Source organism: Narcine bancroftii, chromosome 13, assembly GCF_036971445.1.
Source record: "Narcine bancroftii isolate sNarBan1 chromosome 13, sNarBan1.hap1, whole genome shotgun sequence".
NCBI lineage: Eukaryota > Metazoa > Chordata > Chondrichthyes > Torpediniformes > Narcinidae > Narcine > Narcine bancroftii.
This window is the reverse complement of record NC_091481.1, coordinates 85,023,910-85,049,886: the sequence shown is the minus strand read 5'-3', so window position 1 is coordinate 85,049,886 and position 25,977 is coordinate 85,023,910. Positions and strand designations below refer to the sequence as shown.

At 43.2% G+C, this 25,977-nt stretch overlaps 2 protein-coding genes across 3 annotated transcripts in view; one reads left to right on the top strand and one right to left on the bottom strand.

Annotated features, from left to right (window-relative positions):
• Positions 1-25,977, bottom strand: part of LOC138748461 (cdc42 effector protein 2) — a 61,430-nt gene that overhangs the window by 35,035 nt on the left and 418 nt on the right. Inside the window, exon 2 of one of the 2 annotated variants that reach the window (XM_069908721.1) lies at positions 24,431-24,626. The exons of the other annotated variant lie outside the window; for it this stretch is intronic. The gene's annotated coding sequence lies outside the window, so the exon portion shown is untranslated. The remainder of the gene's footprint in view (positions 1-24,430; positions 24,627-25,977) is intronic. 2 annotated transcript variants of the gene reach the window in all.
• On the top strand, positions 25,529-25,942 carry LOC138748100 (uncharacterized protein in mobD 3'region-like). Its single transcript, XM_069907789.1, has one exon. The coding sequence runs from the start codon at positions 25,529-25,531 to the stop codon at positions 25,940-25,942; it is 414 nt and encodes a 137-aa protein (XP_069763890.1).

The window sequence follows — 25,977 nt, the reverse complement described above, 5'->3', positions numbered from 1 at the left end:
GCAATAAAATACACAAAACTGAATAAACCATTAAAAAAAACGAATAAAATTGTAACATTATGGCACTTTGTCATTAATTCTTTGAATGTGGGTCCAGCCTTTCTCTCTTGTTCTTACTGCTGTGTCTGTAATTAAAAGTACACAGAAGGGACCATCCCAGGCAGGTTTTAGTTGATCCTCTTGCCATGCTTTTACATATAACCAATCACTAGATTTTAATAAAATGAATAACAATCTGACTTTCCTTTGTGTTAGTGTAAAAATTGTAAAATGAAACACAAACCATATTTGCATGGGTTTTGAATATGTTAGACCTTATTAAAATGCAGTTGGAGCTGCTTGTCTGTATGGGGCACAACCCTCCAATTTGTTAGAGTGAGTACATAACAGACATTGCAGCACAAGAGCCCCTGCAAGAGAACTTGAAACATATTCAACCTTTAGTTCTGCCTTAAGTAAAATGCCTTGTGCCACAGCTCACAGGAGCTGGCCTTATTTAAAACAGTCTGTAAAACAGGCACCAAAAAAAAAGTTAAAAGATGTTCTTCTGAGGATTGCACACACAATAATTTAAGTACAGGCTAGTTTCTATTATATTCCACTTAAAAGTTCTGCTGCATGAATCCTGGAGCTTGTGGAGTCATTATTGAATCAAGAAATATTGGTACCATGCCAATCTCATTCTAACATGCCAATTTCTCCAGTCCTTAAGTCAAGATGTACTGAATAGCATCTGGTACAAGATCTGTGAGTTCTTAATGATATTATTATTCTTATGCACCCAATTGTTCTGAACTATGCCACCAATTTAAATCATATTCCACCTATTGCAGTACTCACACAGCACCATAGACCAGTTCGCAGGTTTATTTCTCCATTAAGCTGAATCCAGTTGCGCAGGGTTTACCTCCGTGATTATTTACAATGTAACTTCCGCACTACCGGATTTAAATATAAACCTGATGAATGGGGGAAAGTTATCATGAATTAAATAACAGCGGCAATACAGAGAAATTGTGCTGAGGCATTAATTTCACTCCGGAGGAAAATGCACCAGAGAAATGAATGATTAAACTTATAGGAATCCCCATAGGAATCCCCAGAGGTATCTTTATTCTCCAGAGGTGGGTGATCTTTAAACTCACGGACCTTGACTGCTGAATGTGTAGAAGAAATGTATTAAATGTGTTGATAGGGCTCCATACCTCTAACTGCAAGACAAGAGCCTGAAGCCTCAATTTCAAGTGCCACAGTGTACTTAAAGGGACATGCACACTCCCCCTTCAACTGGCTGATCCAGCCACTTTACACATCAGATCCTTTCTTTATCTCACATACACTTAAAGTTAAGATGTATAGAACTCACCCTATTTGCGCAAACATTTCTCCCTGCAAATGTTATAACATCACTCAACTCTCAGGTACTCCCTGTGCAAAATCACATTTAAATACAATTTATTTCATAAATTGGAATTAACTGGTAGTTAAATTCGCTAATTCTACAGTATTGAAAAACGATCATTTATGACATTTAATTTTTAGCATGAATTTTAATCAATATTGGTCAGTGACTGAAGTGGGAAGTCGTGATTTATGAAATTATCTCTGGTCTCTACTCTCCCACTCCCTGCACTTCTCCCAACATTCAGGAGCTGGCACACAGTCCCTGCCTTTTTTTTGTTACTCATCTACTATTCCTTTAACTGCTTGCATCAAAATGTTAGCCTTTGCTTTCTGCTTATCCTCAGATGTCTGGACAAATGCTTTTTGTGTGATCTGTAGAAGCTGGGTTATTCCCTGCTCATGCCAATTTTCTGTCTTTTGTAATTTTCTCTTAATGTCTGGGGCTGAGTTGGTAACAAAACCTGTTAGTACCAATTGTTCCCCTGCTGGGGATTCTATGTCGAGACCCCCATATTGTATATATATTTGGTCCCAAAAATTGGTCTAACTGTTCGGCACATCCCTGGGGATCTTCTATCAGGGAGGTCAGTTCTTTCTTAAAGTTACACACTTCAGTACTGGTCAGGGGCACATTTACGAAACCGAGACCCTCTCTCATGGGAACTTCCCGCAGTGGTCTCATCCAATTGGTTTCTGGCTTATTAGGTCTGGGTTCCTGCTCCCTGGGAAATGAATCAAAGGGTTCTGCCCTTTCTTCCTGAAGAGTCTCACGCTGTTCTGAATTAAAGTTACCTCTCTCTCCTGCCAACAGAGGTGGTAATCGAGTGCTTTGTGAGCAAGTTATCATACCACTCCTGCTCTCTTCTCTAGTGGTGGGGGAGGTGGGGAAGGTGCAGAAGGGTAGGTCATAGGAGGGGAAGGAAAGATAGGAGCCGGCATAGGAGGAACATAGGGTGGAGGGAGGGAATGTAACACATCCCAACCCTGTGGTTCAGGGACAAGAGGTTCCTCCTCTCTCTTATCCCTGGATTCTTTCTCATTCAAAACCAGCTGTTCAATGGATCCCTTGAGCCAGCAGGCTGCATATTCCCTGCTCTCAACATTGTCTGGCTGGTTTTGATAGAGCCATAAGTTCAAAGCTTCACACATCCATTCATCCTCGGATCCGAATTTTGGCCAGTACACGGAGCTCCCTTTAACCGGGTATCCCACCCATTCATTACAACAATATCTGACCGTCGTCAGTTTGTCTTTACCGCGGGTCTTTCCTGTGCCCCACTCAGATAACATCATCCCAAGCGGGCTGTACGTAGCTATCTGGTGGTCACGTCCTGTGTCAGGACTCTCATCTCTACTGCCCGCTAGTCTGTCTTTACCGCGGGTCTTTCCTGTGCCCCACTCAGATAACATCATCCCAAGCGGGCTGTACGTAGCTATCTGGTGGTCACGTCCTGTGTCAGGACTCTCATCTCTACTGCCCGCTATTCCCATACTTAGGAACAAGTAAAATACTCTTACCGAGTTCTGGCAGTACTGCTCTAGCGCGCGTCCTTCCGCCGTTTGTTCTCAATGCCTCTTCTCGGATATCACTCGCTTCTTCCACTGACCAGCCACCCGTCGCCCGTGAGTCCAGCTGAATCAGCCGGGGTGCACCTACTCTCGTCGTCGGGGTACTCTGTCAGTGGAGGGAGTGTGATCCCGGACGAGCCCCCATTTGTTAGGAATTAAAGTACCTTTAAAGAAATTGCTCGAGACAAAAATTGAGAACAAAGAACATTTATTACTACAACAATGCAAAGTTGGGTGCTTCCCCTTACCCTGGGAATACACACACATACTGGGGCTCACCCAACTTTTATACAGTCAATTTCAGTATCAGAATGCCCTCCCCCTTACATTCTTCTGCCCCCTGAATGGGTTTGGCATAGGTAATTCTTCCTGCCTACGTGCAGTTTCAGTACACTTGGAGGACCAGGGGGGGTATCCTGTCGGTGTCCCTTCATGTCATTGTCCTTATTCACACCTTCCTGATTCTCTGGGCTACAGTCTCTTGATATGCAGAGTTGACTCATTCTATCTAGGGTTGGCTAATTTCATATGTATAAATCTGTGTATGGTTAGCTAATTAGAAATGTATGACTTGGTACTTCTGTCCAGGGCTAGGAGACCCTTATCTGATCCAGACTACCTCAACTTCCTACATTCTATTGTACCTTACCATTCCTTATCTTAGTCCTATGGTCTTGTCACAAAGGATAGAAGATTCTTATGTTAATCGTGCTGACTCTGCTTTCCTGCATCCTAAGCCCCAAACTTATCCTGTTTGAACTGGTTTCAGCCATTTTACTGATGAACTTTAGTTTCTTCCATGTTCATAATTTTAGGTCAATTTTCCCATCTCTCACATACAGGAGCATTTAGGAAGATGAGGTATATATTCACTGGAGTAAAGTCTGCAGGCACTGTAATTGAAGTAAAATCACCAAGCTGGAGAAATGCAATGGGTTACATCACCAGCGATCAGGACCAGGGGTTCAGACCCTGCACTGCCTGTAAGGAGTTTGTACATACTCCCCATGATGGAATGGATTTTCCACGGGGGCTCCAGCTTCTTCCCAATGTTCAAAATGTACCAGGGACTGTAGGTTAATTGGGTATAATTGGCCAGCATGGGCACGTGGGCTGAAATGGCCTGTTACCTTGCTGGATGTCTACATTTTTTTTAAAATTAAAAACTCAGCAGGTCAAACATTGGAATTTATATCAATAAGATACATAACCAATGTTTCGGGCTTGAGCCCTTCATCAAGGTGTTTGGGCAGGCCCCGAAACAAAAATACAGCGAAACCTCATTAGAAGGCGACTCGTTAATCCGTGGAATCGCTTATAGCACGGGTGTCTGTGGACCCCAAACTTTGCAATTTTTCTGTAAAATAAGCTGATTAAAATTCAGAATCCCAATATTAAAAGGATCCGCTTGCTTTCTTTCGCTGAAATTGTTAGTTATAGATAGAGCACATCCTTCGAAAACTGGTAATATTTGGGTTTGATTATCTGTGGGCCCTCTGACGTATATGCATCTGTTCTGAGACTCGGCTGGAACGCGGTATGAAATCTTGGACCCAAACTACCGCGTTCTAACGAGGTTTTACTGTAAATATTTACTGGCGTTGAGAAGAATTATGCAGCATTTCATTAAAATCTATAAAATTTAAGGTGAATTTGACAGACTAGATAGGTGGCTGGAGAATTCAGAGCCAGGGTTCACTGTCTCAGATTATTGGGATTACCATTTTCAGCCAAGATCATGAGAAGTTTTCTTCATCCAGATGGTGGTAAACCCTATGGAATTCTCTACCATAGGAGAGATGAGGTCCTTAAATATATTCACTGAGGCAGCCATATTCGTAAAGCTGAAAGGATCAAGGGATAGAGGGAAAAGGTGTGACTGAGCATTGAAGAGAATGATAAGCTTCAATTGCAGAGAATGGTTAAGTGGACCAAAATGCAGAATGACCACATAGCAGTTCCTCATTTGATGATCCTTCAAACTTATTATTATTTCTGTTTAGCCAATATATCCCCCTACTTTTATCCTTCATCTGAAAACCTTATAACCAATAAAATTAAACTTTTGCTTCTTTTCCCCATCCCAAAACTCCTAAAATTAATTTTATATATTTTATGTCATTCTGTAGTTCTATCAGTGCCCTCAACTCAATATCCTGTTGCAGAGCCCTCCTTGCATTTAAATATATTCCATTAAACAGATGCTTTTGGCAAGTGCCGATCGCTCTGTCTGCATCAGTGACAGGAATTTCCCAGTGGCCAACCATTTCAATTCCGTATCCAACTCTAATACTCGTGTCTGTCCATGACCTTGTACTAACTCTCCAAGACCGCCCATAAATTGGAGGAACAACACTTGATTTTCCATCTGGGCACTCTCCGTCCAGATGGCATTAACATCGACTTCTCCAATTTCTGCTACTCTCCATTCTCCTTCCCTTCCCTTTCCCTTTGTTTTTGTTCCCTTAGCTCTGCATCCTCTTCCCTTTCTATTCACCCAGCAATCCCACCTCCCCCTGTTTGCTGTTGTACCCTCCTTATTCACCTATTACCTCTTGCTTTTGGAACTGTGCTCCTCTCCCCACCCCTTCCCCTCTACCATTTTGTTCAGATGCCTGCCAACATTTTTCCATACCTGATGAAAGGCTCAAGCCTGAAACATTGGCTATGTATCTTTATCTTTGCTATATAAAGTACACTGTATTGACCGGCTGATTTTCTCCAGCATTGTGTTTTTACTTTTGGTAAGTATGTTTGTTCTGCTTTACAAACACTCTCTCCAATTTCCTGCCCTCCAATTTCCTGCCCTCCATCTCCAGTTCTGCTGGATGAATCTTTGCTTAGCTTCTCACTCTCCTGCCATGCGAGATAAAGCTCTCTCTGACAGCACTAACAAAACTACCTTCAAGGATACTGGTCTCAGCCCTGTTGAGATTCATCCTTTCTAATCTGCCTCTTCCCCAAACTAGCTCAGGTGCCTCAAAATCTACAATTGTCTCTCCTGCACCATCTCTCTCCAATGGTGCTGTAATCTACATGGTCCTTCTATACTTACAAAAAATGGCAACCAACACAGGGAATAAAACCGAAATTCCAAGCATTAAGGTCTGGTGAAAGTCCTGACCCTTTTCAACCTCTGTTGTTGATACCAGTATGAACTGTGTTATCCAGCTACTCAGCCTCCATCTCCAGAATATTTTGCAGACACTCATTGATATCCTTGAAATCATATCTGCAACCTCCAAATGCTTGTCATCACCCCTAACAGCAGAGCAACGCCAACTGAAAAAGAGCATATCTTGAAATCAGAGTGTTTCACCTGGATCAACATTGTGGTTTGAACAGAGGTGGTAGAGGAAGTAAAAGTTCAGGTCTGCTATTTTCTAAGGCTGATACTCTATTACAATACTGGAAGTTAGTTGGATCGGGCTGCTGGGGCTCTGAGGAAAGCAGAGTCGGCGTTCCCAAGGCGACTGTTGGAGGAGGGGCGAAGAGAGACTACTAGAGGAGTGAGTATTTAAATCCTTGACTTACCTTCACAGGCCTAGTTGGATCGGGCTGCTGCTGCTCTGAGGACAGCAGAGTCGGCGTTCCCAAGGCAACCATTGGAGGAGGGGGGAAGAGAGACTATTAGAGGAGTGAGTAAATTGCCTGAAGGCCTATAAAAGGAATGAAAGGTGAGGGAGCGGCCAGCGAGGAGTGGGGCAGTGAAGGAGTGGAGACTTGGGACTTTGGCTCGAGGCAGTGAAGGAGTGGAGACTTAGGACTTTGGCTCGAGGCAGTGAAGGAGTGGAGACTTGGGACTTTGGCTCGAGGCGGTGAAGGAGTGGAGACTTGGGACTTTGGCTCGAGGCGGTGAAGGAGTGGAGACTTGGGACTTTGGCTCGAGGCAGTGAAGGAGTGGAGACTTAGGACTTTGGCTCGAGGCAGTGAAGGAGTGGAGACTTGGGACTTTGGCTCGAGGCGGTGAAGGAGTGGAGACTTGGGACTTTGGCTCGAGGCAGTGAAGGAGTGGAGACTTGGGACTTTGGCTTGAGGGACTTCAGTGAGCAGGGGCTAAGAAGGAACTCCCTGTGTGGTAAGGTGTCCTTTTTGGTTAGTCTTTTAGTATTATTTGTTTAGTTTTTCTTTTAAATAACCTATATACATTGAGAAAGGAGGTAATGGAGTCAGTTGGGGTAGTCAAGTGCTCCAAAATTGTGGGATGTGGGAAGTCGGAGACAGCACAGCTGTTCCTGACAACTACAACTGCAAAAGGTGCATCCAATTGCAACTCATGAGTGACTGTGTTAAGGAGCTTGAGCTGCAATTGGATGAACTGAGGATCATAAGGGAAGCAGAGGCAGTGAAAGAGAGGAGTTACAGGGAGACAGTCACCCCTAGAAGGCAGGAGTCAGGGACTTGGGTGACTGTGAGGAAAGGAGGGAGAGTTCCAGTGAAGAGTACCCCTGTGGAAGTACCCCTCAGCAACATGTATTCGGCATTGGATACTGCTGGGGATGAGTCGTGGGGGTCAGGTCTCTGGCACAGGGGCTGCCCCTGAGGCTCAGAAGGGAAGGAGGGATAAGAACAGGATAATTGTGGTTGGGGACTCACTTGTCAGAGGGACAGATAGAAGGTTTGTGGGACGAGATTGGGGATCCAAGTTGGTCTGTTGCCTCCCTGGTGCTAGGGTCAGGGATGTCTCTGATCGAGTTGACAGAATTCTGCAAGGGGAAGGTGAGCAGCCAGAAGTCGTGGTCCATGTGGGGACCAATGACTTAGTTAGAAGTGGGGATGAGGTCCTGAAACAGGAATACATAGAATTAGGCAGGAAGTTAAAAAACAGGACCTCTAAGGTAGTAATCTCTGGATTGCTGTCGGTGCCACGCGCTAGAGAGGGTAGTAATAGGAGGATGTGGAGGATGAATGTGTGGTTAAAGAGCTGGTGCAGGGAGCTGGGGATAAGATTTTTGGATCATTGGGATCTCTTCTGGGGAAAGTCGGACCTGTACAAAAGGGACGGACTCCACTTGAACTGGAGGGGGACCAATATCCTGGCAAGCAGATTTGCTAGAGCTGTGGGGGAGGGTTTAAATAGTTTGGCAGTGGGGGAGGGGGGGGGAGCAGTGTAATAAATATAAGGTAGTGATCATGGGAGATTTTAACTTCCCTCACATTGATTGGGATACCCATACAGTAAGAGGGATGGATGGGCTAGAGTTTGTCAAATGTGTACAAGATAGTTTTCTTAATCAATACGTAGAGGAACCGACTTGGGACGGTGTAATACTGGATCTCCTGAGGTTAATGTTGGAGAATCAATTGGGCCTAGTGATCACAACTCTATTAGTTTTAGGGTAGTTTTAGGGAAGAGCAAAGAAGGGCCTAAAGTTGAGGATCTGGATTGGAGAAAAGCAAATTTTGAAGGAATAAGAATGGATTTGGGGAGTATTGAGTGGGACATGATTTTTTCAGGAAAGGATGTAAATGAAAAATGGAGAACATTCAAAGAAGAAATTTTGAGAGTACAGAGTAGATACGTCCCAGTGAGGATCAAAGGAAAGGCTGGAAGTCATAGGGAGCCTTGGTTTTCGAGGAATATTAGAAATTTGGTTAGGAGAAAGAGAGAGGTGTTCAAGAGGTATAAACAGTAGGGTGCTGAGAAATTGAAAGAGGACTACAAGGAGTGTAGAAAAAATCTTAAGAAAGAAATTAGAAAGGCCAAAAAGAGGCACGAAGAGGCTTTGGCAGACAGAGTAAAAATAAATCCAAAGGGTTTCTATAGGTACATTAAAAGTAAAAGATTAGTGAGGGATAGAATTGGACCCCTTGTAGATAGGGAGGGTAGGCTGAGTGAGAAGTCAGAGGAGATGGGGGAAATTTTAAATGATTTCTTTTCCTCGTTATTCACTAGGGAAAAAATATTGTACCAGTTGAAGTAAAGAAAAATAGTGGGGAGGTCATGAATCATATAAGGATAACCGAGGAGGTAGTGATGGCTGTGTTAAAAAAGATAAAGGTGGACATATCTCCAGGTCCGGACAAAGTATTCCCAAGGACACTCAGGGAGGCTAGTGTACAGATAGTGGGGCCATTAACAGAGTTATTTAGGATGTCACTGGTCACAAGGGTAGTGCCAGAGGATTGGAGGGTGGCTCATGTTGTTCCGCTGTTTAAGAAAGGGTCCAAATGTAAGCCTGGAAATTACAGACCTGTGAGTCTTACGTCAGTGGTGGGTAAATTGATGGAAAGTGTTCTGAGGGATGGCATTTACAAATATTTGGATGAACAGGGATTGATAGGTAGTAGTCAGCATGGTTTTGTCAGGGGTAGATCATGCTTAACAAACCTTACAGAATTTTTCGAGGGGGATACGAAAAAGATTGATGAAGGGAAGGCTGTGGATGTTGTCTATTTAGACTTTAGTAAAGCTTTTTACAAAATTCCCCACAGGAGGTTAGGTAAAAAGGTGGAGCCATTAGGTATAAATAAGGAAGTAGTGAAATGGATTCAGCAGTGGTTGGATGGGAGGTGTCAGAGAGTAGTGGTAGAAAATTGTTTGTCAAATTGGAGGCCAGTGACTAGTGGAGTTCCTCAGGGATTGGACCTGGGTCCACTATTGTTTGTTTTATATATATTAACAATCTGGAAGAAGGGGTGGTGAATTGGATAAGTAAGTTTGCAGATGATACAAAGATTGGTGGTATTGTGGACAGTGAGGAAGATTACCATAGCTTAAAAAGAAATATAGGAAAGCTAGAGGATGGGCTGAGAAATGGCTGATGGAATTTAATATGGATAAGAGTGAAGTGTTGCATTTTGGAAAGGCAAATCTAAATAGGTCATATACATTGAATGGTAGACAATTGAGGAGTGCAGAGTAACAAAGGGATTTAGGAGTTATGGTAAATAGTACCCTCAAGGCTGATACTCAGGTAGATGGTGTGGTGAAGAAGGCATTTGGAATGTTGGCCTTCATAAATCGGAATATTGAATTCAAGAGTAGAGAGGTTATGATGAAATTGTACAAGGCATTGGTGAGGCCAAATTTGGAGTACTGTGTACAGTTTTAGTCACCAAATTATAGGAAGGATATAAACAAAATAGAGAGAGTGCAGAGAAGGTTCACGAGAATGTTGACAGGATGTCAGGGTTTGAGTTTCAGAGAAAGGTTGAGCAGCCTGGGGCTTTTTTCTCTCGAGCGTAGAAGATTGAGGGGGGATTTGATGGAGGTGTTCAAAATTTTAAAAGGGTCAGAGAGAGTCAACGTGGATAGGCTTTTTCAATTAAGAGTGGGGGATATTCAAACCAGAGGCCATGGTTTGAGATTGAAGGGGGAAAATTATAAGGGGAACTTGAAGAGAAATTTCTTCAGGCAAAGGCTGGTTGGGATATGGAATAAGCTTCCGGCAGACGGGATCATTGGTTACATTTAAGGAAAGACTGGATAGTTACATGGAGGGGAGAGGATTGGAGGGGTACGGACCAGGTGGTGGTCAGTGGGACCAGGAGGGTGGGGATTTGTTCCGGCATTGACTAGTAGGGCCAAATTGGCCTGTTCTGTGCTGAATATGGTTATATGGTTATATGGTTAAGTTTTGGATTATACATTCAATCAAATGCCCAACTGGCTTCTCCGATAGATGCAAAAGATTTCCAGTACCCTGGACATTTATCCCTTGACCAACATCACAGTATTTGTATGATTATCTGGATGAACATGGATCTCCCAGTGGCCATTCATTTCAATTCCCCATCCCAATCCCTTGCTCTCATGTCTATCCATAGTCTCATGCACTGCCATCTGGGACCGCCCGCAAATTGGAGGAACACCTCATCTTCCATCTGGGCACCCTCCAACCAGAGGGCATTAACATTGACTTCTCCAGTTTTGGTTAAACGACCACCCCCCCCACTCATCTTATTTCTCATGTCATCTTCCCACATCTCTGTGCTCTCTCTCTCTCTCCTCTTTTCCTCCTGTCTCCAAAATTAATTTTTATCTTTCCTCTTATCATCTCCAAATCATCTTGTTGGCCTGGACTTCTCCCCAACCTTCCTGTCATTCGCTTATACCTTGAGGAATGGCTCAGGCCCGAAACGCCAGTAATATATCTTTACCTCCTATGGATGCTGCGAGACTCCCCAGCTGAGTTCCTCCAGCATTTTTGCGTGATTTTAGTATGATTATTATTCTACTGCTGGCTATGTAATGATCACCATATTTCTGATTTTACGGCTGTTCTGGGATATTCTGAGGTGGTGAAGATTGCTGTAGAAATAATTTTTTTTCACTCTTTTTGAAAATTGGAGAAGAGAATATCTGATATATAATAATAAACCAGAGTTCATACATTTATTAATTCCAATCAGACTAAGTGTCTAACCTGCTCAAACTGTAAGATGATTAACCATAAATCATCTATTTATAGCTGAGTATTAGCTTTTGTTTTCCCAGCAGCTTTAAAATGCATCCTTTGCAGTGTAACATTACCCAGTTTATCCAGATGGGTGGTCTCCATAAAAAGCTGGTGGTCTCCTCATCCTGTCCCAGTCACTAGGATTTCAAGACTTTATGTGATTCTTCATGTTATAACTCAACAATGAATCTTAGACCGTCACCAGAATGCAATAGAACTACGGCACGGTTGGCGTAGCGGTTAGTGCAACGCCTTTACAGCGCCAGCAATCGGGACTGGACTGGGGTTCCAATCCTGTGCTGTCTGTAAGGAGTTTACCCCGAGGGCTCTGGTTTCCTCTCACCATTCGAAACATAGAGGAGTGTAGGATAATGGGATGTAAATTGGGACTCGTAGGGCCAAATTGGCCTGTTACAGAGCTCTATGTCTAATTTTTTTAAAAATCAGTAGGAATTCTAGTCATAATCTATATCCATTATAGAACCAGAGTACACTAGAGAACAAAAAGGCCCTTTGGCCCATCTAGTCTCTGCCAAACTATTATTCTGCCTAGTCTCATTGACCTGCACTCAGATCATAGCCTTCCATACCTCTCCCATCCATGTAGTAATCCAAATTTTTCCTAAATGTCAAAATCGAACCACATTCACTACTTCAGCTGGCAGCTTGTTCTACATCCTCAACATGCTCTGCGAGAAGAAGTTCTCCCCAATGTTCCCCCTAAACATCTCATCTTTCACCTGTGTCCTCCATTTCGTGTTTCATCTAACCTCAGTGGAAAAAGTCTGGAATGCATGTGACCCTATGGTGATAATCAGTTCCACGTACTAACCAGTCTGTGAATGAAGAAGAATCTTGAGTCCTGAATGGATTTCCAAACAGGCAGACTAGAGGTCATTCAGATATGTGCTAGTAAGTGGCAGGCAATGCCATACAAACGTGAGGCAGTAACAAGATCATAGTTGTAGCGGTTAGCGCAATATTGTTACAGCGCCAGTGATCGGGACATGGGTTCGAATCCCGCACTATCTGCAAGGAGTTTGTACGTTCTTCCTGTGTCTGTGTGAGTTTCCTCCGGGGGCTCCAGTTTCCTCCCATCCTTCAAAGTGCATGGGGGTTGTAGGTTAACTGCTGTAATTGGGCTGCATGGGCTCGTGGCCAAAAGGGCCTGTTACCGTGTTGTATGTCTAAAATTTTAAGAGAGATCCTAAATACCTATGTTTGCCAAGATCCCCAACATCCTAGGGGTCACCACTGACCAGAAACTCAATTGCACGAGCCACATGATACTGAAAGCAGATCAGTATCTGGGTATTGTGAGATGATGACATGACCAGAGCCTACCAACAAGTACAAAGCCCAAGGCAGGAGCACGATGGAATGCTCTCATTGGCCAAGATGGTCGCAGCGCTAATAGTTCTCCAAAACTTGACACTATCAAGGACCGTGCAGCCTAAAAAATAATTTTCTTCACCAGCAGTGGCTGCACTGTTAACATCTACACAATTCACTGCAATTATTAGCTTTGGCTACTCAGGCGTTATCTCCCAAATTCACAACCTTTTTCTCTGGAAAAGACAAGGATTTCAGGCACTGTGAGGTTAGCACCACCTGCCTCTTCCTATCCTAGTCACACACTATCCTGACGAACAAATTTGCTCTGTCTGCAGCAATGACGGGGATTCCCAGTGGCCATTTCAATTCTGCACCCTATTGCAAAACTGCAATAGTTTTGCTATGGTATAAGACTCACATGCTAGAGGATGTGTTTAAGAATGGGTGGTTTGAGGGTGCGGAGCAGAGTAAGTTTAAGGGAGATGTGCAGGGCAAATCTTTTGCACAGGGTGATGGGTTCCTGGAACATGCCTGCCAGGAATATTGGTGGAAGCAGATACAATTATAGTATTTAAGCAGCTTCTAGAAGGGAATGGAGGAATATCTATCATGTGCAAGCACCAGTCTGAGTTGATTTGGACATCACATTTGCACAGATATATGGGCCGAAGGGCCTATTTCTCTGGTGGCCGGTTTTGTTATATTTAATTTATTTTATAATAAGGAATCAGAATCAGAATTTATTGTTATGAATGGAAATCAAGAAGTGAGTGGCACCGTTAGTGTAGCGGTTAGCGCAATGCTGTTAGAGCGCCAGAGACCCGGGTGCTCCGGTTTCCTCCCACCCTTCAAGATGGTTGTAGGTTAATCAGTCTCGAAGGCTGAAAAGGGCCTGTTATTGTACTGTATGTCTAATTTATTTTATAATTTAAAATTTAAAACATTAAATTTAATGGAGAAAAGCTTCCACTACAATATTGCATTGACGTGTAAGAGATTTAAAAAAACCTTATTGAACATCAAGTGGCAAAGGTGTATGGTCCATCAAAACTGGAAGACAACTAGCTTCATCCTGGAAATATCAATTAGAAAGATTCAAGTCAAGTTTATTGTCATCTGATTGTACAAGTACAACCCAACGAAACAGCATTCTCCAATCCTCAATGCAAAACACACAGACACACAATTAGATATAACACACATACAGACAAACAATACATATGCAGGACAAGTATTCATGTATACAAACAAATAAATAAATATTGCTTCATGAATATGAGAGTCTTGCACTCACTGCCCGTGGGAAGAAGCTGTTCTTCAGCCTGTTACTCCTGGATCTCTTCCCCGACAGGAGCAGCTGAAAGATGCTGTGTGCCGGGTGGAAGGGGCCTTCCCTGATTTTTTCACACCCTCTTCAGACAACGATCCCGGTAGATCATGTCGATGAGGGGAAGGGAGACTTAAGTGATCCTCTCTGCCACTCTTACAGTCCTGTGGATTGCCCTCTGAGCTATTTCTCTGCAGCAACTGTACCCACACTGTGATGCAGCTTGCCAGGATGCTCTCGATAGAGCTCCTGTAGAAGTTTGACATAATGGTGGCCGTTAGCCTTGCCCACTTCAGTCTTCTCAGGAAGTGCAGTCACTGTTGCACCTTCCTGACAAGTGAGGAGATGTTGACCATCCATGACAGGTCAGCAAGAATCTTAAGAAAAACTTAAAGAAAATGCACTAGGAAGAAAAATTAATGTCACTAAATGTAAGACAACAGCAAAAAGAATTGAAGGGGTTAAAGGAACTTGGCCTTGGTAAAGTTGGAAAACTCTGAGAATTTCACTGGCCTTTTTGAACTCCATGAGTTAGGGGTGAGATCATGTACAGGATAATCTCACAATACCAGTAAGGAAAAGGAACTCAGCTGTTACATACAAAGACGTTATCTGTTTGATATACTCTGGTATATTATCTGATTTAGGAAAATAGAATGTGTCTTGTCAGAATCAAATAAAAGAAACTCAGGCGCCAAGGGGCATCAAAGTTGTTTGTTGTTTTTCATGACTAATAAAATTTCAAATTATTACTGTACCGTAGCCTCACGCTACTCAAAAGAAAGATACACTCTCGAGTGTAGTCAGGTTAAGCTCTGTGTTATACTGGGGCTCAAGCACGACTTTTATACCTCTCGCATTCCCGCTGTCTGCCCCAATTCCTGACGTAATGACCCGGATAACAAAAGCGGATTTCCCGTGCACCATTTTGGGGTCGCTGGCCCTTGTGCTGTCCTCACCATTCGTCTGCTGGTCCGCTTGCTAGGACCAGTGCTGCTGCGTGGTCTTCTGGCTTTTTAGGAGTGCTCGCCACCTCGAGTGCCGACTTGATTGCCACAGTGGCGGGTGCCACTGTACACAGGTTTTTTCCCCACTCTTTCAATAGCTTAACATTCATCTCATACCTTAGAATAAATTTGCAATTCACTAAACTGCACTGTAGACATACCTAGAACCATTGCAATTCACCAATGGAAGAAACCATTCCTCAGACGATGCCCCTTCACTCTATCCTAACCCACCTGGAGAACAATGCCTCATACACCAGGCTGCTGTTTAGCTCGGTGTTAAATACAATCATTCCCCAGAGGCTGATGAAGAAGTTGTCCTGACTGATGATGCACCATCAATCACTCAGGGGACTATTGTGGAGAAACCAATAGGCTTTAATTCACTGGAGAACATAAAATATTCCTACTGTTTGGTCACCCTGCACTGAGTCGCAGGGGGCTGTGGAACAGTCACCTTTCCAGGAGCCTGTGGGATGGGGCCATAGGAACAACTAGGCAATAGATATGCTTGACCAGATAATTATATTACAATGGTTTACCACAACTGGGACTCAACAGCCCTCTCTAACTGGATCTTGGACTTCCTAATGGAAAGACCACAGTCTGTCTGGGTCTGCAGTAGAACACGAAGCACTGTCACACTGAGCACTGGCAGACCTCAGGGCTGTGTACTCAGCTCACTCCTGTTCATGCTATTGACCCACAACTGCATTACCAGATCCCGCTCCAACAGTGTCATCGAGTTTGCAGATGACATGACAATAGTCGGCCTCTTCAGCAACGACGATGAGTCGCTCTACAGAGAAGAGGTGAGAAATCTCGTGAAATGGTGCGAAAGACACAGCCTAAGTCTCAACGTGGACAAAATGAAGGAGATGATTGTGGACTTCAGGAGGACCAGGAACAACCGCCCTCCACTACACATCAACAACTCTGCAGTGGAGAGCACCAAGTTCCTTAGAGTTCACTTAACTAGTAATACTAATACCAAATGTGTTAGCTGCCTGTCTAGATAGGCCAAATGGAAGTTACATTATTTGGGAAGATTTTAACCTAACTCAGAGTCAGATTCCAGATTTATTGTTAGAGTACAGAGAATGACATCACATACAACCCTGAGATTCTTTTCCTTGCGGGCAAGGCAGAATTACCACTTATTGATAGAGCAAAAAAATACTGTATGCAACATTCACATGTAAACAAATAAAATGTAAACAAACTGACTGTGCAATACAGAGAGGAAAAATGTCAATAAATTGCACTAGTAAGAGTCCTTAAATGAACCCCTGACTGAGTTTGTGGTTGAAGAGTCTGATGGTGGAGGGGAGCAGCTGTTCCTGAACCTGGTGGTGCGAGTCTTGTGGCACCGATACCTCTTTCCTGATGGCAGCAGCGAGAACAGAGTGTGTGCTGGGTGGTGAGGGTCCTTGATGATTGCTGCTGCTCTCCGACGGCAGCGTTCCCTGTAGATGTTCTCAATGGCATGGAGGGCTTTGCCTGTGATGTCCTGGGCTGAATCCACTACCTTTTGCAGGGTTTTCTACTCAGGGGTACTGGTGTACCAATACCAGACCATGATGCAGCCGGTCAGCACATTTTTTGCCACACATCAGTGTAAATTTGCCAGGGTTTTCGATGTCATACCAAAACTCCACATACTCCTAAGGAAGTAGAGGCACTGATGTGCTTTCTTCACAATGCCATTAGTGTGTTGGATCCAGGAAAATTCTCTGAGATAGAAATTCCCAAGAACTTAAATTTGCTCCCCCTCTCCACCTCTGATCCCCCAATGATCACTGGATCGTCCACCTCTGCTTTTCCCTTCATGAAGTCAGCAATCAGTTTCTTGATTTTGGTGACAATAACCACTGCATTTTAGTTAACGCCTTTTTCCAATTGTTAAAATCAGACACAAACTTTATGTTGCATCTCTCTCTGTCATTCACATGGACCCTTGTCCTTCTCTTTATTTGTACTAGGTTTGCTCCTCTGCAGCTCCAGCCACGATGAAGCATTTTGGACCAAAACGTCATCCATTCTTTTTCTCCAACTGATTAACACAGCATCTTTCAGCTGCTCCCATCAGAAAAGAGAGACATCAGTGTGAGAGCCGGCACCACCAGGCTGAGGAACATCTTATTCCCACGGGCAGTGAAAAAGCTGAACAACCAAAGGACCTGCTCATACTAACCATCCGAGGCTCTCATATTCATTAAACAGCATTTATTTATTTTTTTGAAGATAGGATGTATGTGTATTGTTTGTCTGGGTGTGTGTCAGCATGTTTTGCACTGAGGACTGGAGAACGCTGCTTCGTCAGGTTGTACTTGTGCAATCAGATGACAATAAACTTGATTTGACTTGAAAAGAGAATTGCATGCATTCACTAGGTTATAACCTCTCAGAAACTTCCCATCAATGAGAATACATTCTCTGATGCAGGGAAGGTCCCATAAATGCTGTTGGATTTCTATAGATGTACTATTGAGAGCATGCTGACATACAGTATTTCTGTGTGGTATGGGAATTGTTCTGCACAAGATACCAGCTGGGCAGTGAAAATTGCCCAACGGATTGTTGAAATGCAATTGCCTACCATCGAATCTATCTATAGGGGACGATGTTTGGACAGGGCGAGGTATATCATTAAAGACGCAACACACCCTATCCATGAACTATTTACTCTCCTACCATCGGACAGATGGTATAAGAGCCTTCATTCAAGAACTACGAGACTTAAAAAGAGCTTTTTTCATGAAGCCGTGATACTGTAATGTTAAATACCAATTCACAGTGTTGAGCGGTGCTGCACTTACATTTCAGAATCAGTAATCTTTTTTTTAACAATTTATTTTAGAATATTGCGATTTTATACAATTATTGTGTGCTTTTTATTGTACATGTTTATTGTATTCTATTCTATTTAATATTCCTGTCAATGCTAATCATGTTTCGTTGGCTGGTATACCAGCGTAATGACAGTAAAGTGCATCACATCACATGAACAACAGGATAATTGGGTAGCTGATTTGTTTTTTTTTGTGTGATCTTATTGATACAGAATTTAGGAGCACTTGTTTTAGAGTTATGCAAGGAAAATCAGTGATATCTGTGATACACAAAAATGCTGGAGAAACTCAGCAGATATCACAGCATCCATAGGAAATAAAGAGTAATCTCTTATTTCCTGCAGATATATCCTTACCTGCTGGGTTTCTCCCGCACTTTTGTGTATTGCACTACAAACACAGCCCTTCCTGTTTAACAAGAATCAAGTATTTCTAGACTGATAGACCTGGCTAGTTTTTTTTTTTATTTTTTATTTTTCACACCATAAATCACATTAGCCATGATATACTCTATTTCTTTTTCACACATATACAGTGACTTTTTCTCCCCCCCCCCCCCTTTCCTCCCAAACCACCCCCCCCACCCCCACCTCATCCATTTTAGGTATACAATCTAGGTTGCATTAAGCCAGTCAGACAATGTTGTCATTCAACAAAATTACACCAGAAATTCTACTGAGTCCATTCTTTTCTTTCCTTCTTTAGGAACACAGAAATCTACAGCATTCCAGTTGATCTCTTCAGGAGAATCGGAATAAGAATTTATTGTCATGAACATGTCATGAATTTCATTGTTTTGGAGCAGCTTCACAGTGCAACTATTGCAGTAAAATTACATTTAAAAACTAACAAATTAGTACAAAAAATAAGAAAAAGTGAGACAGTCTCTATGGTTTATTGTTCATTCATGAATCTGATGGTGGAGGGGAAGAAGCTGTCCTTGTGCCTTTGAGTGCTCATCTTCAGGCTCCTGTACCTTTTTCCCTGATGGTAGCAGAGTGAAGAGGGAATGGCCTGGATGATGGGGGGACTTTGAGGATAGAGGCTGCTTTCTTAAGACACTACCTCTTGTAGATGCCTTAGATGGAGAATGATGCTCGTGATGGCACTGGCTGAATTCACACAGTGCCTTAGCTGGATGTTTCTAGTCGAAATCTTTAATAATACTCCCTTTCAAACCAGTTAGGGTACCTACTTGTCTCCCAAAGGGTCGGCGACAAGCGGGTGGGGGGGGGCATCCGCAGGCATTACCCCCCCCCAATGAGGTGCTGTGACCCCATATTGTCACGGCCATCCTTGGCCATCAGACCCACCACCCCGTTCTCTCCTGCATTACTAATGTCTAGGTTGACGCACAATATCAACTCTTCACCCGCTCCCAGCTGCATCACTAGTGTCTGTCAAGCGTCAGTAGCGTCTAGTGATGGTTGACGCAATAAAAGGAATACCCTCATGTCCCTCATCAGAGGGGTGGATAGTGTTAACAATGGGTAGGTCCTGGTGAGCAACCCCCGCCCCCCACCGCTGAACAAGCCCCCCTTTAACACGCTAATGCCTCCTCTAACATATGTTCTGGTATCGACCCTGGTCTCATCTCTCACTTCCCTTGTGCCTCTGGGCACGACAAAGGTTTAAAGAGTCTCAAACGTCTGGAGTTGCGTGGGGCGCAGAGGCCCAGGTTTTGGAGGTTGTTGACCAGCGCTGATGGTGTGATGGTGTGGAAAGCTGTTAATGAAGAGTAGCCTAATGCACACACAAAATAGATTGGAGGTCAATTCATAGGACCATAAGAGTGGCAGAGAGTCACCCTCCTGCATATTGATGGGGACTATTGTCTGAAGTGGACACACAAAATTATTGAGCTGCTCCTGTTGGGAAAAATATACAGGAAATCTACAGATTTTCATGTTTTACTACAGAAGTATCAATGACAGCACCACCAGGCTGAGGAACAGCTTCTTCCCACGGACAGTGAGAATACTGAATGACCAAAGGAACCGTTCACACTAACCATCCAAGACTCTCATACTTACAAAATAATATTTATTTATTTGTAGATATGAATACTTCTCCTCTATATGTACTTTTTGTCTCTATGTGTGCTACATCTGGATGTGTGTCTATGTATTTTGTACTGAGGACTGGAAAATTCTGTTTTGTTGGGTTGTATTTGTACAATCAGATGAAAATAAACTTGATTTGACGAACTATCTGTAGTTTTTTTCTTATCTTGTGTATTGGCGCCTCCATATCAGATAGTGATGCAACGAGTACACCTGTAGAAGTTTGCAAGAGACTTTGGTGACAGGCCCAATCCCCTCAAACTCCTCACCAAGTCTATCCGCTGGCGAGCCTTCTTCGTGACTACATCGACGTGGAGGCCCCAGGACAGATCCTCAGAGATGTTGACACCCAGCAACTTGAAGTTCTTAACCCTTCCCACTGCTGGCCCCTCGATGAGGGCTGGTTAGTGTTCTCCTGATTTCCCCTTCCTGGTTAAGTTGAGTGCAAGGTTGTTGTTGTGGCACCATTCAACAAGCTGATCTATCTCCCTCCCGTACACTTCCTCATTGCCGCCTGTGATTCTGCCAAACAACGTGGTGTCGTTGGCAGATTTGAAGGTGACATTTGAATTGTGCCTGGCCACACACTCATGGGTGTAAAGGGAGTAGAGGAGTGGGCTAAGCACACATCCTTGAGGTGCGCCTGTGTTGATCGTCAATGAGGAGACGTTGTTTTCAATTTCTAAGGATTGTCGTCTTCCGATGAGAATGTCAAGGATCCAGTTGCAGAGGAGGGCTTGGAGCTTCTTGACCAGCACTGAGGGAATAATGGTGTTGAAGGCTGAGCTGTAGTCGTTGAAGAGCAGCCGTATGTATGAATTTCTGTTTTCGAGGTGATCCAGAGCTGAGTGGAGGGCCAGTGATATTGCATCTGCTGTGGAGTGATTGTGACAATAGGGAAATTGCAGTGGCTCCAAGATTGTGTTAATTCTGGCCATGACCAATCTCTCAAACCATTTCACCACAGTAGAAGTTAGTGCTACTGGGCAAAAGTCATAGAGGCAGCTCACACCACTCTTCTTGGGCACCAGAATGACCGATGGCTTTTTGAAGCAGGTGGGAACCACCGACTAGCAATGAAAGACTGAAAATGTCTGTGAACACTCCAACTACTTGGTTGGCACAGATTTTCAGTACCCTGCCAGGAATGCCACCAGGCCCTGACACCTTGCGAGGGTTCACCCTCTTGAAGGATGCTCTGACTTTGGCCTCAGAGACAGATATCAAAGGCTTGTCAACTTCTGCAGGGTTTCTTCTAGGTATCATTGAGTTCTCCTTCTCCACGTGAACATGCTCATCTCATTGGTAGGGAAGCATCACAACATTTATGGTGTTCGGTCTTGCCTTGTAGGATCGAATGGCCCGTAGTCCCTGCCAAAGCTGACTCTGTCTCGTTTCCCTTGGAATTGCCTCTTTGCTGCTGTGATAGCCTCCTATAGGCCGTACCTGGACCTCCTGTAGGGATCTGGATCACTACGATGTATATTTTTTTGTGCAGTGGGGGTGAATGAATAAACTGATAAACCAGAAGGACAAGTCACTAATTGTAAAATGAATGATTGTTAAACTGAGCTAAATAACTGAAATCAAAGCAGGCATTAAATTACTGCACATGGTTATCCAGGGATGTAAAAGTAAAATTGTTTTACAATGTGCAGCTATTGTAGAACTTTGCAATTTCATTACAAGTTGAAACCATATACTGCAGTATTAATAATGGATACCTTAAACATCCATGTGGAATTTCTCTTGCATTTAAACCATTGGCATTAACCTCTTGATATAACAATATAATATGAAGCTTTAATTATTGACATCATTAATGCCATTTAAAATTATTTGAATGAAGGGAGCATCATTCAATCATGATGTCAGTGTCTAATACAAACCTGTGAATGCACTGGACTTCAATCTTCCGATCAGTGATGATGCAATGCCTGCATTACACTAACCCGTCTCCCAGGTTCATCGGAGCTGTATTCAGGGACCTAGATTAACTTCCACTTCAACAACACCTGATATTAAAATCCTTAGGCTGGTTTGCAAATCTCTCCATGACCTTATTGCTCACTATTTCCACAACCTGCAAACTTTCACCATCCATCTGCTCCAATTCTGGTATCTTCCACATTCATGATTTTAACTGGGATCTGTGCTTTCAATCGAGTTTGGCAAAAGGTTCTGGAATTTCCTTATTAATTCTATTCATCTCAGTGTTCCTTTTGCCTTTATATTACTTAAAACCTACCTCTATCACCAGGTTTTTGGTCATTTACATAGTATTGTAGAGGGGTTGCTATGGTTATAGCTCGAGGTTAAAGAAAGAAGACTCTCACGTGAAAGTGTAATCGACACTGACTTTATTAGGCTGCAGCTCTGCCATTTATAGGCAGCCGGCCGGGTCACCACCGGGCTGTGGCTTGAGCGGGGCAGGCTGCCGATTGGCTGTCCTGGATTGGACCCCCTACAATTCACTGGTGGTGATTGGTCGATTTGACCTGCGGCCTATGGGAGTGGGTGTCTCATCCCACGTGTCGTTTGCTCGATCGCCATGTTTGACGGCTGTTTCCTGTGTCGGCCCGTGGAGCGGGTCGCGGGCCGCTACAGTATTTGCTTTTGTAGCTAGGTATATTTTAGTGACAACACTTTTGAGTGCTTTGGGTTGTTTTTTGCCAAGCCATACCAATTCGTACAGTTATCCACGTTGCTTAACATAAGTAAATACGAGTTAAAGGGTATAAAACACAATGCTCAGATGGTCAAACAGTGCACTTTATGTAGCAAAGATAAAGATACATAAGCAATGTTTTGGGCTTGAGCCCTTCATCGAGGGTTCAAGCCCAAAATGTTACATATACCCTGATGACGGGCTCAAGCCTCAAACTTTGGTTATGAATCTTTATCTTTGCTACATTTCTCCAGTATTGTGTTTTTACTTCAACCACAGTGTCTGCAGACTTTCATTTTTTACTTTTAATGCAATCATTAGACAAGCTAATTAACTATGTACAGTTCTGTCGAATAGCCTTAAGTAAAAAAGCCATTCATTAAAAAAAAATCTCAAACAAAGTACCTGTATAACCAAAACCACAATGCATTGAATTTCATTGTTATGGGTTCAGTATCATCATTCTGAGGCTGACTGTCACATTTCATCATCTTTTTTAAATTTTTTTTAAATTTTTCACACTATAAACCATATTGACCAAGATACATACAGACATTTTTCTTCTTAAATATATAGTGTAGTTTTCTCCCCCTTTTCCCCCCTCCCTTCCCTCCCTCCCTCACCTCCCCTCCCATTTATTTAAAGTTCAGAATCTAAGATACATTAAACCCGTCAAACAATGTTGTCACTCAATAAAAATAAACACGAAATTCCACTGAGTCAGTTCTTTTCATTCTCTTCTCCTTCTGTCATTTTAGGTGGTGGATGTTTTCTCTATTGTGTTTCATGTATGGCTCCCATATTTGTTCGAATATTGTAAAGTTATTTCTTAAATTATAGGTTATTTTTTCTAATGGAATACATTTATTCATTTCTATGTACCATTGTTGTATTCTCAAGTTATCTTCTAATTTCCAGGTTGGCATAATACATTTTTTTGCTACAGCTACATTTCATCATCTTTATGAATATTTCACAGATTTTTTTTTTTTTATTTTTTTTTTTTCACACTCCAAGTGTCAACACATATTTCAATTACTTCAGAACTTCTTGCTATCCGGTAAAGATGCTTGCATAAAATTTGAACTTGCTTTCTTTATTGAAAAAATTATTGAGTACGCTAATAGATTTCGAACCTCAGAATTTGTGGGTTGCCTGAAATAAATTGGTACACAATGATCTCCCGTCTATCACAACTTCATAATAAACTGAAGGTAAACAAGGAGTCTGCAGATGCCAGGGAACTGAAACAAAACACAAAAGTGCCAGAGCAACTCAGCAAATCGTGCAGCATCCGTGGCGCAGAACGGTCGGTCAACGCCACTACAGCACCAGTGATCAGGACTTGGTTTCGGATCCCGCACTGTCTGTAACGAGTTGGTATGTTCTCCCCGTGTCTCGTGGCTTTGCCCCAGGGGTGCCGGTTTCCTCCCACCGTTTGAAACGTACCAGGGGTTGTAGATCAATTGGGTGTAATTGGGCAGTACAGATTCGTGAGCCAAAACAGCCTGTTGCTATATGTCTAAATTAAATTTTAAATTTTTAAAAAAGCAATTGGAAGTCAATGTCATTCTTGTTGAGGGACTGAGGCTTGAAATGTTAACTCTCTATAGTTTTTCATGGATGCTGCATGACCTGCTGAGTTCCGCCAGCACTTTTGTGCAAAGTTTCAGTTAAAGGATATATTCATTCAGTACTAAAAGTGCACCATCTTCAGGCCTTTTCAATTACAGCAGAACGCTGCAGGAAAGAAAGAACAATTTGCACCCAAAAACTCATGAGAGATACTATGAAGTTGCTAACCTCTTTTGCTCAGTTTCTCCATGTCAACAAAGTTCCTTGCCCTTGGCTCATATTAGGGCAGATTGATTGGCGTAGTGGTTAGTGCAATGCTTTTACAGCACCAGCGATCAAATCCTGTTCTGTCTGTCAGGAGTTTGTATGTTCTCCCCGTGTCTGCATGGATTTTCTTTGGTTGATCCAGTTTCCTCCCACCATTCTAAAAAAAAACCGTACCTGTGTTGTAGATTAATTGGGTGGCATGGGCTCATGGAGAGAAATGGCTGTTACCGCATTCCTTTAACCCTTTCCTAAATGTCATTTTGGGCCTGCATCTACCACTTTCTCTGCCAGCTCATTCCACATACTCTGTGTGAAAAAGTTGCCCAGATCCCTTTTAACATCTCCCCCACCACCCCTCCCCCACCGCACCCCCCCCCCCCCCACCACCTTATTCCTATTCCCTCTAGCTTTAGACAGACTGCGGCATTTCACCTTATCTATCCCTTTGAAGATTTTATATACTTCGATAAGATCCCACCTCAGCCTCCCACACTTCAAGGAAAAAAATGCGCCAGCCTATCCAGCCTCTCATAGAACTCAAGGTATGAGCAAAATATAGGCAGCCACCCAAATAAAATGGTGCAAGCAAAATTTAGGCAGGCACCTGAACAAAAGCCCATAGTGTTCGGGCACCTGTTTGCATTTCGCTCGTACCTTGATGAAGGGATCAATTTGGAGCCCATATTTGGATTATTTTAACTGGAAAATTTGAAGATGGGGATCTGGTTGTAATGGGGTTTCCTTATTCCCCAGTAAAAGAATTGGTGTTTAGTATTCTCTTTTTCCTCTTTGATCTTTTTTTCTTTAGGGGTTAGTGGGTATAGGGGTAAGATTGGAGGGTGGGGTGTATTTGTAGGTGGGGGGAGTGGAGGGGGTTTGTGTGTGTATATATATCTAAACCATGTTAGAATTATGATATTATGATATATTGTATTATTCTTGTAATCATGATTGTTTTTATTTCTTTTAAATGCAATATTTAAAAAAAAATGACTTAACATGACTTGACATGACAGAATTTAACTTGAATGAACTTGACTGAACTTGACACGACTTAACATGACACGATTTAACTTGACACGATTTAACTTGACACGATTTAACTTGACACGACTTAACTTGACACGACTTAACTTGACACGATTTAAGTTGACACGACTTAACTGGGCACGGCTGAACTGGACACGACTGAACTGGACACGGCTGAACTGGACACGGCTGAACTTGACACAACTGGACACGGCGGAACTGGACACGGCGGAACTGGACACGGCGGAACTGGACACGGCGGAACTGGACACGGCGGAACTGGACACGGCGGAACTGGACACGGCGGAACTGGACACGGCGGAACTCGACACGGCGGAACTCGACACGGCGGAACTCGACACGGCGGAACTCGACAACTCGACACGGCTGAACTCGACACGGCTGAACTCGACACGGCTGAACTCGACAACTCGACACGGCTGAACACGACACGGCTGAACTTAACTTGACATGACTTA